The sequence below is a fragment of the Morus notabilis genome, unplaced genomic scaffold, assembly GCF_000414095.1.
Source record: "Morus notabilis unplaced genomic scaffold, ASM41409v2 Scaffold87, whole genome shotgun sequence".
Taxonomy (NCBI): Eukaryota; Viridiplantae; Streptophyta; class Magnoliopsida; order Rosales; family Moraceae; genus Morus; species Morus notabilis.
Window position 1 is genome coordinate 405329 of NW_010366183.1, and position 16133 is coordinate 421461.

The 16133-nt window shown below is 35.0% G+C and overlaps 2 protein-coding genes across 2 annotated transcripts; one reads left to right on the plus strand and one right to left on the minus strand.

Moving 5' to 3' along the window:
- The first annotated feature begins 2685 nt into the window (after positions 1-2685).
- Positions 2686-6516, plus strand: LOC21405947 (probable aminotransferase ACS10). The gene is made up of 4 exons (XM_024173303.1): positions 2686-3414; positions 3502-3654; positions 5294-5454; positions 5546-6516. The coding sequence occupies exons 1-4, from the start codon at positions 2974-2976 to the stop codon at positions 6399-6401; spliced, it is 1611 nt and encodes a 536-aa protein (XP_024029071.1). The 5' UTR covers positions 2686-2973; the 3' UTR covers positions 6402-6516.
- A 622-nt stretch (positions 6517-7138) lies between these two features.
- On the minus strand, positions 7139-11009 carry LOC21405948 (probable LRR receptor-like serine/threonine-protein kinase At1g12460). Its single transcript, XM_010109787.2, has 2 exons — positions 8953-11009; positions 7139-8860 (listed from the first exon to the last, which is right to left on the minus strand). Exons 1-2 carry the CDS (start codon positions 10125-10127, stop codon positions 7378-7380), a joined length of 2658 nt encoding a protein of 885 aa, XP_010108089.1. The 5' UTR covers positions 10128-11009; the 3' UTR covers positions 7139-7377.
- Positions 11010-16133: the final 5124 nt, after the last annotated feature.

The following is a 16133-nucleotide window of genomic DNA, read 5'->3' on the forward strand; positions in this document are numbered from 1 at the left end:
TTTTGTGAAGATTACAACATGATTGCTAAATTACTCCTCTTAACTTGCTTCAATGCTTGAAAATTGGAATACCATGCTGTCCCTGTTTGGATCTCCCATACAAATGTGCTTGTGTTGACTAAACATAAGCCAATTTAATACGCAAAGTTTGAGTAATAAATATCTTTCTGCTCGTTTCCCCATTTAGATTGGAATGAAGGGTGGTCCAAGCTAAAAGCCAAAGAAAAGTGAAAGATGGGAGAATTAGCGCTTCAAAATACTACGAGGAAATGAGAGGAGAAGCAGCATATGGGTTCAAAAATCAGAAGTGTGTTTTTGGGGGATATATATATATGGGATTATTGGTGGCTTGCCTTGTTGGACTTTGCTTGCTTAGCTTGAGGATGTGGTAGACATGAGAAGGGACAAAAATACCAAAAGTTTGATTGATAGTGCCAAGGCAATGGATTTGAAAACCAATTATATTTAGAAGAGATTCCATCCTGTTTGCAATTCCTTGTGTTTTTACACCAAGGAAGGATATTACGAGTCTGTTTAGTTTGTTGATTTAAATTTTTAATTCGAATTGAGATGTGACTTTATGTGAGAGCTTTTTACTGTAGTAAAAAAAATTAAATGTGATTGTTTATGAGAGCTTTTTACTATAGTAAAACTCGAATTGGTGAAATAAAAGGTTATTACAACAGTTAAAATTAGCTTGTGGCTGAAATTAGCAAACAAAAAGCCAATTATTTAGGTGGACAAACTACGTCATCCAACATATGTTCTTTTATTTACATTTTTATTTTTTTATTTGTGAACAACAAATTAAATATCTCATTCATGTTCTTTTATTACATTACCTTTTATAACAATAAATGCTTTTGAATTTTTACCCAAACAAGTTTAAAAGCTCTTTTTAGATATAAAAGTATTTTTTTAGCCACTATCCAAACACTAAATTAAAAATCTCAATCTATTTCTTCTATTACTTAAAAGCACAAACACAACACAAGCTATTCCAAACAAAAATATTTTAAAATATGACATGTGAATTTGTGATTAATTAAAAAGGTTTAGTGATGATCATAAATGATGATATATGACATAACTCAAAATATTAATACAATTCGTTGTAAGTTTAGACTAATATTTTACACTTTTCTTTCTTTAAAATTAAAGTCTATTGTTTTATATTTCTTGTCTAAAGTTGAAAACTATATTATATATGCATAATAACAAAACAAAAAAAAAAGAAACAAACTTTGCATAATCGTAGCCGGTCCTAGCAAAAGCACAGAGAGATAAATTTTCATAGCTAGAGGCTCCGTGTATTGTCGGGCATTTGGTTGCTAAAATTTATCTACAAGCTCCTTATTAGATGTTAAGTTTACGGTAGGATTTGTGCCATCTGCATAGGAGGATGGTTGTCATATCAAATCTAAATAAGAGATGAGATTAGAGATTGCAATTTTAACTGTAAATTCATTTATCCGCGGCGACCCGCATTAAATGGGGCAGGAAAAATTAGTTTTAAACATATCCGAATTATAAACGGGTTAAAATTTTAATCCTGTCACAGGTCGTGAAGTAGAGACGGGTTTAGAGGTCCCCGACTCTATTCTCCGTTTACTCGTCCCGTTTAATTATATTCTATTTTTAAATTAGATACATTATGTATAATATGCTATAGTGTATAATCTTAAATATAATCTATTACATATTATGTATGCAAATTTAAAACTATCTTTTTTTTTACTTAATGTTTTATATGTTTATTTATTTATTTTATAATGAAAATAAATAATCGAGTAAATGGGGCACCGCAAATACTCCGAACTCGTGACGAGAAATCTGTCCCGTAACCCGTCAACTTATGCGGGTTCATAAGGCGGGTATAGTGAGTGTTTTTGTTCGCCGGGGCTGGTGAGAAGACCATTCTGCCCCAAATCCACCCCGTTTCCATCCCTAGATGAGATAGTCATTGGACTTGAGGCGATTTGGACGTGTTGGTATTCGTCTCGACCTACCTTGAGGAGGTTGTGGTCTGTGAGAGAAGTTGAGTCATCTTATAGTGCACTCGCTGGTTATCGCCGGAGTGTGTTTACCAATCACTCTTCTTTTTTATCGTTTTATTTCGATGGTGTTGATGGGTCTCACTCTCTTTGGTGTTTTGATGTTCTAGTTTGTAGATTTTTTCATTTTTCATTGGTAATAATAATAGTGGTTCTTATCTTGATTAATTTAGATTATTATTTTTTTGTTTGCAAGGTATGTTTCTTTGCGATTTTTGTCTAGCCTTCCTGCTATGAGTTTCTTGACATCAATTGATCTAATTGTTTCCATCAAATGTAAAGAATATGTTAAAAGAGTCATGTGTGTATTTGATTTTTGTGTATCTTTTTGGATAATTTCTGTTTGTGGAGTTTGGCACACAATATTTTTTTTTAGCTTTATTCAAATTTATTGATGAGACCGGTTATCTGTGTTACTTATAATAAGGGTTACTGATGAGACCGACTATCTATTTTGTTGTGTTTCCTGTAATAAGAGTTATGTGTATAGATTGTTGTTTGTAATGTCTTCTCATATTTTGAAACATATTATTCATGTTAAAAAAATATTATATATTATAGATATCAACGCAAAATTTTCCCAAACTTGGCCACCAACAAAAGACTATTATATATCATAATAAAAAAGAAAAGCTAGTTATGTATGTATTAGTAGTCCAAGATTTCGCCTCAAACAAAGGAACGGCGCATAAAACACCCCGAATCAAAATCGTCACTTTCAGTCTCGTACTTCATCACCGTTCACCCACACAAACATTTCTCTCTCTCTCTCTCTCTCTCTCTCTCTCTAGACTCTGCGGCTCATTCATAGTTCTCTCCGAGGACGACCCAAGAACCCCAAGAAAACCAACCAAACCATATTCAAACAACATTCATTCATGATTCCTCATCTACATCTTCATCTTCTTATCGTCGTAAAATGACCGTAAGAAGTGGGCCCGAACAAGAATCGGAATCAGCGAGCAACAACCCAAGGAACGGTTCCATGAGAGTTATCGTCCCTCTCCAGGGCGTCGTTCAAGGCAGAGGAGGTCTCGTCCTTGGCTCCCTCATCCCCTGCGCTCTCTACTACTTCCTCCAGCTCTTCCTCAAACGACGCCGTCCCGACCCTCCTCCTCCTTCTTCTCCGCCGGAATTATTGGATTCTCCGTCGCCGGCGGTTCTTCCCCAAACCCTGTCCCGGACGCTCCTCTCGCCGAGGGGATACGGCGGGCCCCCTTGCGTTTCGGGTCGGGTCGGGTCAATCTTGAAGGGTGGTGAGTCTCCTTACTTTGTTGGGTTGAGGAAGGTCGAGGAGGACCCGTACGATGAAGTGCGTAACCCGGATGGGGTTGTTCAGCTTGGCTTGGCCGAAAACAAGGTGGGTTCTTTTTTTTTTTTTTTGGTATGGTTCTTTTGATTGCCATTGTTGATTTGATGGGTTTTCTTTTTTTGTTTTTGTTTTTAGTTGTCGTTGGACTTGGTAAGAGATTGGCTTGTGGAGAATGCGAGGGATGCTATGTTGGGTGGAGGAGGAGGAGGAGGAGGGAATGTTCAGAAGCTGAGCATAAGTGGGATTGCTAGTTATCAGCCTTTTGATGGGTTAAGGGATTTGAAAGTGGTATGTTAATGTTATGTGATGTGGTGTAACTTTTCACATTATATTATCTTATCTTAGTGTCTTCTAATTTTCTAATTTTTGTTTGGTACGATGATTCAAATTATGGTGATTCTAATTATAATTTTACATGATTCATGATTTTAAGTTCAAATTATGATTCTGAAATCATGCTTCAGAATCAGGAGTTTGAATCATCTTAAATCAAGATGGGTGATTTTAAAATCATAAGTGATTCTGATTTAAAACATCACATCAGACTCTGAATCATGATTTAAAATCATCTAAATTAAACACTGATTCTGAATCACTGTAAACAAACACTGATTTTGAATTAAGATATAAAATTATGATTTTAGATTAATCTACCAAACGCCCCTTAAGTAACTCAATTCTCTCTGTTATGTGGCTTAAAGGAGTTGCGGGAGTGTAAAACTAGTTTTATGTGGCTTTGTTTGTTGTTGTCATTATGCTAGCAAGAAAATGGGCATGTACATTATAATGTCCACGAATTCGAAAATGTTGAGATTAGAGATGGCCATGTAGTTGTAGTTTGCGTGTGTTATATTGACAACGTTGGGTTAAAGAACTAGTGTGGTCAAGGGTGTGAGTTTGTTGTGAAATGGGTTTCTTCTCAAGCACTTCAATCTAAGCTCAACTTTTAATGGATTTACCAAGTTTGACGTATATTTGCATCTCTTCACTTAAGTAGATTGTACCTCGTAGTAAGTTTTAGTTCGTAAAGATTGGGAAACCAGTGTTCTGTTATATGATTGATTCATTGATTGTAGATTGGGAAACCAGAATTTGCGGAAAGTGAATTCATTATGGCGTATTTACCAAGTCGTAAGGGAATTGAGATTGGAAAAAAAATAATAATAATTGATTGTTTTTAGACAACTTATGCGGTTGCCCTCTTAATTATAGGCCTTGTCACAAAATGCCATCCGAACTTTAATTTTAGCTTTTTTCCTCCCAAATTTCAGTAGTTTTTGCAAATTTTCCTTTGTTAAATTCTTGATGGAAAATTTCATGTAAAATGCAAAAATTACAAAAAGAACTCCTTATGTTAAGATTTTTAACATACATAACACTTATTACATAAATAATGAGTGCCTTTTGAATAATTTAGTAAACAATTACTCTGTTAGCTCCTCTTTATATAGTCACGTGAAAGTGCAATTACGCAGTAGGAGTTATCATTTTTTTTACTATTCCTAACTTTCTCTTTAATTTGCTTGACCTAGTGACCTTTGAGGATTCATAAACGATGGCGAACAACAATAACAGAAGTAAAAATTTAATAAGGTGGAATTTTGCAAGAGCTACTGATGTTTAGAGAGAAAAAAGTTAAAATTAAAGTTCGGGGTGCATTTTTGTGACAAGACTTATAATTCGATGGCAACCGTATCATTTGCCTCTTTCTCCTATTTTGTGCCATAAAGGAGTGCGCCCAAAGAGTGATTATAGTTTCTGGTGTGCCATTTTGTGCATGCATTCGCAATTTGCCACCTGTCCGGAGACATGGTTGAACATTATGGCATGGTGAAGTTGATTGTTGGCATAAGTATGCATTTACGCATGTACTAATGAAGATTATTGTTCTTTTCGTTTTCAGTAGTAACTTTTTCCAGCTTTGCAGGCTGTAGCAAGTTTCATGTCTCAAGTTATGAGAAATTCAGTCTCCTTCAACCCCTCGCAAATTGTATTAACAGCTGGTGCATCACCTGCGATCGAAATGCTAAGCTTCTGCCTAGCAGATAGTGGAAACGCATTTCTCGTCCCTACACCATGTTACCCGGGGTAGTAGTCACCAATGTCTCCATTTCTAAGTTGTTTATGCAGGTTACCGGTTATGCTTTGAGAAAACTAAAGTTTTGAACATGTTCTGCAGTCTGGACAGGGATGTGAAATGGCGAACCGGAGTGGAGATAATACCTGTTCCATGCCGTAGTACAGACAATTTCAGTTTAAGCATAACTGCTCTGGACCTTGCATTCAACCAGGCAAAAAAACGTGGTCTAAAAGTCCGGGGAATTATATTATCGAACCCTTCAAACCCAGTTGGCAATCTCCTCAGCCGAGAAACACTTTCCAGCCTGCTAGACTTTGCCAGAGAGAAGAACATACACATAATATCGAACGAGATATTTGCTGGCTCCACTCGTGGAAGCGAAGAGTTCATAAGCATGGCAGAAATCATTGATTCGGAGGATCTTGACCGCGACAGAATTCATATAGTTTACAGCCTATCAAAAGATCTCTCTATTCCGGGGTTTAGGGTCAGTGTATTGTACTCCTTCAATGAGAATGTTGTGGCTGCTGCTAAGAAGTTGGCGAGGGTTTCATCCACATCAGCTCCATCCCAACGGTTGCTTATATCTATGCTTTCGGATGCGAAATTTGTTGAGACGTTCATTGAGACAAATGGGGAGAGGCTAAGAAGAATGTACCGCAAATTTGTCGCAGGGTTGGAGCAATTGGGCATAGAATGCACAAAGAGCAATGGGGGTTTCTATTGTTGGGCAGATATGAGTAGATTTATCTTTTCTTACAGTGAGAAAGGTGAGCTTGAGCTATGGGAAAGGCTGTTGAGTGTAGCTAAGGTCAATGTAACTCCTGGATCTTGTTTCCATTGTATTGAACCTGGATGGTTCCGTTTGTGTTTTACTAACTTGGCAGAAAGCGACATTCCCGTTGTCATGGAACGAATTCGGAGAATATCCGTCGCCTGTAAATCTCACAGTTGAAAATATTGTTGTTTATATGTATAGGGGTAGGGTTGCCTACAAATTCTTTTGAAGGAGAGCTTGCAATGGAATGAATTACTTGGTCCTGATGTTATTAATATTATGGACTGATTACCTCAACACAGAGAAATGCTAAGTCAGAGGAATAACTAATGAGATCATGCAACTTTTCCTAAAAAGAGAGATGAGAAACAACCTAATGAAAATTCAGAATTCTGGTGCTATCAGTTTCGAACTTTTGCTAAAGTAGCAGTTTGGTTACTATAATTTATTCTTGGCTGATTAGTCCTTAAATTTAATTCTTTGACGGTTTTGATCTTTAGCCCTAAAATTGACAATCAACTTTTAAAATTTAACGAAAGTAGTCAAAAGTGTTTATGACAGTTACAAACGCTAAGGTGCAAAATGTTACAACTTCACATGGATTTTTAACGTTAAAATTACAAGTTATTAAGGTGAATATGATTACCTCCATTGAATTTTTGAATGTTCATAGATAATTTTATCGCCAGAGGCCAAAGCTGTAAAAATAAATAGCAGAAAATTTAGGGACTAGTCAGATTAAGAAAAAAGTTTTAAGGACTAAGCAGTCAAATTTACTAAAAGTTTTAAGGATGAAGGTGTCAACAAAACAAACCTGAAATTTAATGGAGAACTTCAATATTAACACAATCTCTATATACATGCGCACGTGAGGAAAAGGCTTTGATTCCGTTCCACGCTTAGGCTAAAAGTGAGACAATAAAAACCATTTCTTTATTGGAAGAATCACTAATAACAAAAGAAACAATTGATTTTTTTGGTAAATCTCAATTAAAATACAAAAGAATTTTTCTATTTGTTTCCTATCTAAGAGCCATTTTCCCTCTTCACAATTGCCCAAATTCTATCCCAGCTATACTAGTATTATTACTCTGATCCCTTCTGCTCCATAAAATGCTTTCTCTAAGGTAACAAATACAACACTTCTCTAAGGTCATTGTGATTCTGATCCATTTCTAATGGACTCAAGAACCTGAACAACCTCTGCCATGCTTGGCCTTCTAGAAGGAACCTCAGATGTACATATAAGCCCCAACTTCATGACCTGAATAAGCTCATTCTCCACAATACCCCTCAAGCTTCTATCAAAGCAATCTGAAGCAGACCCACTTTCCAACAATGCCCTTACATATTCACACAACACCACAACCTCACTAGCCCTTGGACTCTCAACTGGCTTCCTACCTGTGACCAGCTCCAAAAGAATCACCCCGAAGCTATAAACATCGCACTTCTCGCTCAATCTCAAGCTTTGTGCCAACTCTGGAGCGACGTATCCCACAGCATTGTGGAATTTGGTTAAGCCATAGTTGTCCAAGATGGGAAGCAACTTTCCCAAGCCATAATCTGACAACTTGGCATTGTAGTTCTCATCTAAGAGAATGTTGGTGGACTTGATGTTGAGATGGAGAATTGGTGGCCTACAATCATGGTGAAGGTAGGCAAGGGCTCGCGCCGTGCCCAGAGCAATCTTGAACCTCCTTGACCAATCCAATTCACTATTGCCGCCACCAGTGCTGGTGCCTGGATAGTGAAGACCGTGAAGATTGTCATACAAGTTCCCATTCGGGACAAACTCAGATAGAATCAACTGCATACTGGAAGACCAGTAGTAACCTTGAAAGGCTACTAAATTGGGATGCCGGAGATTGCCTAGCCGTCCGATTTCCTGCTCGAATTCATCTTGGTTTCTTATCCTTCCCAAAGTCTCGAGCTTCTTCACCGCAATGGAGACCCCACCTTCAAAAGTCGTCATATAGACTGTCCCAATTGATCCACCACCTATCATACACTCCTTGTCAAGCAAGGCCTTTGTGCCAGACTCCCAGTCTTCATACTTTGAGGGTAAGCTTTTGCTGAAAAGAACCAGTTTCCCAATTATGACGCTCGAATCGGTTGAAGGGAGTGGGGTGCTCTCAACAACCATCTGCTCCTCGTCTTTCTTCCTCCTTCGGGCAACAATGTTCATAACAGACACTAGACATACCCCTGTAAGGATCACTGCAGCAGCAACAATTGCAATAATGGCAGACACAGTTAGGGGATTTTTTTTCTTCTGACTTGAAGGTGCTGTACCATTGCCTGTGCAAGGCTTGTCCAAAGGGTTACCGCAGAGCAAGGGATTGTCAGAAAATGCGGAGATGCCAAATTGCTGGATGGTAGAAGGAATGGTGCCAGAGAGATTATTAGAGGAAAGGTTAAGATTGGTTAAATCTTTTAGGCTCCCAAGAGAAGGAGGGATTGGCCCTGAAAGTGAATTTTGTGACAAATCAAGAATTTGCAGTTTTGACAAGTTTCCGAGGGTCGGTGGAATGCTTCCATTGAGATGATTTCGATGTAGGTCGAGGATTTCAAGGTTAGCCATGTTGTAAAGAGTATTGGGAATTTCTCCCTCTAAGGCATTGCCAGAAACATCCCTGCAGAAACAACGCATCAGGAAATTTTGCAAGTTAAAAAGAGCAATATCGATACGAAATCAAAATCAAGTACTGGATCAGGTTGGACTTACAGCTCACGAAGAAGTTTGCTGTCGCTTATATCAGCAGGTATTTCTCCAACAAGGTTGAGATTGTGGAAATCCAAAACCTGAAGCTGAATGCTAGAAAACCCCTGGGGAATTACACCGCTTATAGAGTTATTCCCCAACTGAATCACCACAAGCTTCTCTAGTCTAACAAGCTCAGTTGGGATACTTCCAATAAGCCTGTTATACCCCAAGTTTAAAACCTTAAGACTTCTACAATTTGCAATTCCCACAGGGATCTCCCCATCAAAACCATTTCTTGAAGCATCAAAAAACTCGATTTTGTCACCACAATCTGTCATATCAGGAATCCTCCCAGTAAAACCATTGAATGACACATTGAAGTAAGTTAGATTTACAGATCCAAGAACCCCAAAAGGAGCTAAACCAGTGAAAAAATTGCTACCAAGATCCAACACTTTCAAGCTCCGGCAGACCGAGAGTTGCTCCTCAACACCTCCTGATATTGCATTGCTTCTTAATGAAACATAATCAAGCCTTGGGATATCACAGAGCCTTGATGGAACCCCACCACTCAGATTGTTGAAAGAGAAGTCAAACCCTTCAAGGTTGGAGCAATTAGACAGAGATTCCGGGACCAAACCCGAAAATGCGTTGTGAGACAAGGAAACAAACTTGGTTTTGTAACAATGCCTGAACAAAGATGATGGTATCTCCCCAGTGAAACCGTTCCTTGACAAGTCGAGAAGTCTAATGTTTGGCAAATCGCCAATAAACTCCGGGATTGATCCTGATAAGGCATTTGAGCTCACATTGATCTTCCACAAGGTTTTAATATCGCCATATTCTTGTGGGATATTGCCACTAAACAGGTTTCCAAACAGTGTCAGAATCCTCAAAGACTTTAGCCCTGACAAAGCAGGAGAAAGTGTTCCACTCAAACTGAAGTTCCACAAAACAATCCTCTCCACAAACCCATCAGAGTTACAAAACACACCATTATAATCTACACAAGGATTTTTACTTGGAGCCCATGATTCCAAGCTATTGTAGGGATCATTTGTAACATTCCCTTTGAATTGAAGCAGAATCTCTCTCTCATCAGTTGCAGGCAAAACACAATTCAATAGCCCAAGAAAGCAATAAAGCAAGCACAAAAGAAGAGCATGACAAGGACTAAAATGGCGGGGTTTTCTCATGCTCGGAACAAGGGTATAAATGAGAAGTAAAAAAAAAAATAGAAACAGAATCTACCCGTTTGGCATTATGGCATTTGGACAAGATTAATGAAGTTAGATCCAAGCTTCTCTGCTATAGTCTGTTGTTCTTCCACCAAATGTTGTCGTTTTTTTTGGCACTTGGATTTCCCGGCATAAACAACAAACCAGAATGAGAAACATTCAGATCGTCATAGCCACATAGCAACATCTTTTCTTCACTCGAGCACATTTTTTGTTCATGAAGAATTAGAAACCCAAATGCCCATTTGAATTAAACCAAAAAAAAAAGAACAATTTTTTTTTCTGGGGTTGAACAAAAGGACCCCAAAATCTGATCTTTGCAAAAAGCAAGAGAGAAGGGAAATGGTGGGCAGGAAGGTATGGGCTTTAATTGCTATTGAGAACTTACAAAGTAGAACAAAATTTAATTATAAATGAAAATAAAAAATAAAAAAACAGCAAAGAACAGCAGTTTGCCACGACCCAAGTGAACAAACTGAACCACGTGCATGTCCATTTTCTCTCCTCTTTCTCTCTCTACACTTTCCTTTTATTTTACAGACACTTTCATGTATTACAATGATATGAAACTAAAAAAAAAAAAACTAAAAAAACTAAAACCCCTTTGTGTTTGTCTCTCTCTTCCTCTGTCTGGGCACCAAGTAGGACCTGTCTCTCTCTCACAGCATTTATTCTCTCTCACCAACCATGCCATTAACCTCCATGATCATCATCATTTCCACACCACAGAAATTTTCTCTCCCCATTTAAAAGAAAAAATAAATAAGAAGGAAGCTAGTGAAGAAGAAGAAGAACAAAGGAATGGTCTTTTTCTTTTACTGTTTCTTTTCGTCTGTACTTCCTCTCTCCTACCTTTCTTCTTCTTCTCTCTCTTTTTTTTTTTTTTTTTTTCTATATATCCGTTTTGATTAGGAATTTAGGACTTTCTGAGGAGATATTCGTTGTTCAATTTATTATTATGCATATACTTATCACGTCAATTTTTTATCCTAATAATCATAAAGATTAATCAAAGTAGATGAGACGTCAATTTTGTACCTTTCTGAGTTTTTTTATTACTATTTTTTCTTCTTTTAGAGATAATAGTCCAAACAAAACGAAACAATTGTTGGGAAAAAAAAGTGAAAAGAAGAAGGGTGGAAATTACTATGAAGAGACGCATGTGAAATACGTTTTACACGGTATTTTCCAGCTGGAAAAGTAAAAATAAAAATAAAAATAAAAAAAATTGAGCACTCCTGTGCATTAACTAAAAGGTCCACTAAGCCAAATCAGTCCTGCCACGTCTCATTGAGTTTTTTCAGAGGACGTTTTTTTAAAGGAATTTTGATTCCGTTTATTTTATAGATTTAATTTAAGTTAGAATTTAAATTTTATTATAATAAATTTTTTTTTAAAAACAGTTATATTTAATTTTTTATTATAATTAAAATTCTCATATAAAATCACATCTCAACTTAAATTAAAAATTTAAATCAATGAATTAAACAGTATTTTTCCACCTCATATTTCCAAGTTATTAATCTTTTGAACAATAACTGTAGGGGCATTGAACCAAGCAACATAGAGATTATAATTGGAGTCAACCTTTTATTAGTTATAGTGAACACTAATAGTATTACTTAAAGTTTTTCTAATCTTTTTATTTTGAAAAATATTTTGGTTGCGTTTGAATTAATATTGTTTTATTTTATAGGATTACTTTCATTAATGTCTAGTGAGAATATCCATTTGTCTCGATTTTGTCATTGAGGTCTAATTACTCAAACGTGTTAATTACACTTTCATTGCAGATTTCAAAAAAGGTAAAATAGTAAAAAAAAATTTAAAATAAAAAAATGGGACCATGTCTAGGCTATATGACATGAGTTTCTTTTATTTCATATCATTTTTTTTCTTTTAAATTTTTGCTTTCAAAAATGTGTTTATTTTAACCTTTTTATCTCTCTTTTTTTTAGAAATTTTTTCCGATAAGCTTTTTTATTGATTGTGCTAATTTCTGACAGTAGAATTAATCAAAATCACATCAGATTAAAAAAATATACATAACAGATAAATTTTAATACAGACATGTTGGTTGAAAAATAAAGAATTATTGATAGTTCATTTTTTTTAATTCTTCTAGAGAAACTCCCATTTATAAAGGTAAAATTGCACTCCAAATTTAAGAAAACACACACACTAATACTAACAGAATTGATCTCGTAATACAAGAAAGCTTAATCCCGACCACAAATAGGTGCCACTTGTAAGTTCTAATGAAACACATAAAGAGATCAAATATGCACCAAGATCCAACAAAAAAAAACTGAAAAAGAGTACCAACAATTGGGCACACAAATAACTCTTTTAACAGTACCTCTATAATTAATGGAAAATTATGATCAATCGCGATTAGACGTCTGGTTCATGGATTCAGAATCATGATTCATAATTATTTTTAATTTACGTGTATTTTTTGTAAAAGAAAGTACTGTAACAAATCACGAATCATGACACGAATTCACCAACTAAACACAAGAGACCTAAAAAATAAAGGTCACTCACAATATCGCAAAAAAAAAGAAAAAAGAAATCTTACAAATTAAACACATAAACACAAATAAAAGATAGAGAGACCACATTTGTTCTTATAAAAATAAAACCATACTAATACAACAATAAAAAGCAACAATAAAGAGGCGAATTCGATGCCTATACTGAAATAAAACAACTAAAACCAAATGGCCGAGAGACCTCTGCCTCGCGCGAAACCCAACCGGTGACATGAGACCAGAAACGAAGAATCTACAAAGGAGCAGAGCCATTTTATCCCTAATGAACCTGTAACGTGTCATTCTCATGATAAACTTCATGTGTACATAGATAGCTTATTAACGAAATGGTCAAACTTGAATATTTTTAAAAATGTGGTCTTCAAAAGTGAAAGCTAGTTTCCATACAAAAATAAAAAAGTTTGAATGTTAGGATTCAAGATGAGTCGAAAATTTCTCTGTGAACGTTGGTAAAAAAACTTTTTTTTTTTATTATAGTTCATTATCAAAATTATATTTAAAAAGTTTAAATAAAACTCGACCATCATTTAAGGTCTCTACCAAATTCTCCTTATGATTTATTTTTATTTTTTGGGTCTCTTTTTTTTTCTGTTAACGTTATTCTTTCCCGCTTCAAAGCTTGACTTTTTGTATTTGACTAAACAAAGACTGAGGCCTCGTTCGTTTCGCTGATTCGAGATTAAAATTCGAGTTTTGCTACAGTAAAAAACTCTCACATACAATCACATCTCAACTCAAATTCTAAACTCGAATCAGCAAAACGAACGAGACCTGAGAGAATCTATTCAGCAAAACAAAAAACCCACCAAGGAAGAGGAAAAATAAAAATAAATAAAATAGAAAAAAGGAGTAATGAGAAAAGTACAAAAGAGAGAACTGCATTTATTGTCGACCGTTAGATCATTTTCAAAGTTTGATCATCTCAACTTTCTTTCACATTTCATATTCCGCGTTTGGACGGCATGTGAAATGGCCTATAGTGGGGGGTTTTAGAAAATGCCTTAAATGCACCGAAATATGACAATAACAGTTGGCAACTTCATCGGTGGTCCCAAACAGACGTATCTCAGCCTTATAATTTTTTTTAATAATCATTAAAAAAATTCTTATATTTTTTTGCTCTGAATTATATATTTCTTTGCCTATCTACGTCATACAACAATGCTTCAAAGAACAGAACTGTTCTAATTGCGCAACTAACGACCGGTTTGAATTGGCTTAAAAAAAATTATTTTTAACTTATTTAGTTTAAAAATCGTTTTTAAATATGTTTAGATGGATAATTTTAAAGTATTTTATTTTTTTAGTACTTTCATAATAAACTATCTCTTTAATATTTATGAAAAAAATTTTTATTTACATTTTTTATTATTTTATTTGTGGACAATAAATTGAATATCTAATTCATATATTTTTATTACAATGCTTTTTATAACAATACGTGCTTTTGATTTTTTTATCCAAATATGTTTAAAAGCTCATCTTAGATATATAAGTATTTTTTCAGGTACTATCCAAACACTAATTAAAAACCTCATATTTATGCTTATCTTCTTCTACTACTTAAAAGTAAAAGCACAAGCTATCACAAATGAGCCTTAAGATCAATAAACACGCGCTTCCCTATTTAGGCATCATTCAGTTCGTCAATTCGAGTTTTTTATTCGAGCTGAAATGTGATATTATGTGAGAGCTTTTAACTAGAACAAAATAGTTATATGTGACTTTTTGTGATAGCTTTTAACTGTAACAAACCTAGAATTAAAAACTTGAATCAGTAAAATGAACGGGGTGTCATTTAATTTTAAGCGCGTGTAAGACACGCGATTTCTTTGGTAAACCAAGCCAACGCAAGCACTGCATGCAAATGGTATAGTAATGGTAGCTATAAATGTGTATTTCACTGGTCACCATCTTCTTCACCGTCCCATCTCTTACACTTTGAGCCAAAAAGGGCAAAAAAAAAATAAAATAAATAAAACACATTGCAAAAGGGTAGATGACAAGACAATTTCTAACGGGAAAAAATTATAATTTTTGGTTCCAAGGAAAAATATATATGCTGCATGAATAATTGAATATGCTTTGCTTCAATCCAAAGATATTAGTTTAGAAGGATCCAAACTGCTTAATTAAAAAAAATGGTTTGATAAAGATGTTTCACTGCAAACAAAAGTGAAAAGTTACTAGCATTTGTTTCTTTGGGGAACAGAGAAAAGCTATAGAAATTTTTTATTCCATGTGAACTTGGCTCAATTTTCTTCTCAAAATTGCTGAATATATTGTCTAAAAAAGTTCAGAAATAGAATTATTGAATGTCGTTTACATGTTAAGTACTATTATGTTTCTTGTAGCGGCAATATTATAATTTGATACACGAGAGTTACATGACACATTTGGTACCATGATTATGTCAAGGAAGAGGAAAAGAAGACCATTTATTGAAAACAAAACAAAAAACAAGAAACATTATAATGCATGTCATAGGACAAAACTGTTCGCAAGCATGAAAGTGCCAAAAATGTAAGATATCATTGACCACTAGCGCATGACGGTGGAGAATATCAGTATAATTTACCATTTCAATCATGGAGATGAGTCAAATGTTATAAAAAAAAAAAAAACTACTCGCGCACACACACACAATCTATTTTTATATAAATTTCATCTGGTTTCTAGAGCAACACAGTCCCACTCATGCATGTATATCAATCATACAGCTATGAAACTTTCAAGCGTCTCTTTCACTGTTTTTTATTATTCTATTCTTTTTATTATTTTTTTCCTTTTGTTGGCATTAATGGGTAATGGCTAGAGAAGCACTGTTATTTGAATACAATGTCTTCCTTCATTTATTCCTTTGAATTTGTATAATGCTAATGCTAATTCTCAATTTTCATATTCAGAAAAGAGACCAAACAAAAGACTCCTCTGCAGAAATAGACACCGCAATAATATTGAAATATATTCAATTACCTGTTTATTGTGGCCAATACTTAAGTAATTGTCTTTTAACTAATGCGAGCACTTGGATGCTCAACTATTTTAAAGTGAACACCTCAACTTGAATTAAAAGAATATCCACACGACAACATCATTTTCTCATTGGGGCATGCATACAAGTATAATTAAAGGATTAAGACAGTGTATATGATTGTCAGTTTCTAACATATCCTGTCGTTTTGATAAATACTTCTTCAGTTCTTTGACATGGTAGATCAGATTGGTTATAAAATAAACTTAATTGCATCTATACAAAAGTTTTCTTATCTATCTACAAGAAAACTAGAAAACTTGTACGCATCAACTACAACCACTGCAAGAAAAATAGAAAATAAGAGAAATCCTACACATAAATGGAGGAATCTGTAAGATTGTGATGGAAATGTTTCACCCACAAAAAAAAAAG

What these genes read in the sequence shown, in the direction of transcription:
- LOC21405947 (XM_024173303.1), top strand. Translation starts at nt 2,974, where the DNA reads ATGACCGTAAGAAGTGGGCCCGAACAAGAATCGGAATCAGCGAGCAAC. An exon ending in GGTTAAGGGATTTGAAAGTG is followed by an intron (nt 3,655 to 5,293) that starts GTATGTTAATGT and finishes CCAGCTTTGCAG; the next exon opens with GCTGTAGCAAGTTTCATGTC. An exon ending in CCTACACCATGTTACCCGGG is followed by an intron (nt 5,455 to 5,545) that starts GTAGTAGTCACC and finishes CATGTTCTGCAG; the next exon opens with TCTGGACAGGGATGTGAAAT.
- LOC21405948 (XM_010109787.2), bottom strand. Translation starts at nt 10,127, where the DNA reads ATGAGAAAACCCCGCCATTTTAGTCCTTGTCATGCTCTTCTTTTGTGC. An exon ending in AGCAAACTTCTTCGTGAGCT is followed by an intron (nt 8,861 to 8,952) that starts GTAAGTCCAACC and finishes TTGTTTCTGCAG; the next exon opens with GGATGTTTCTGGCAATGCCT.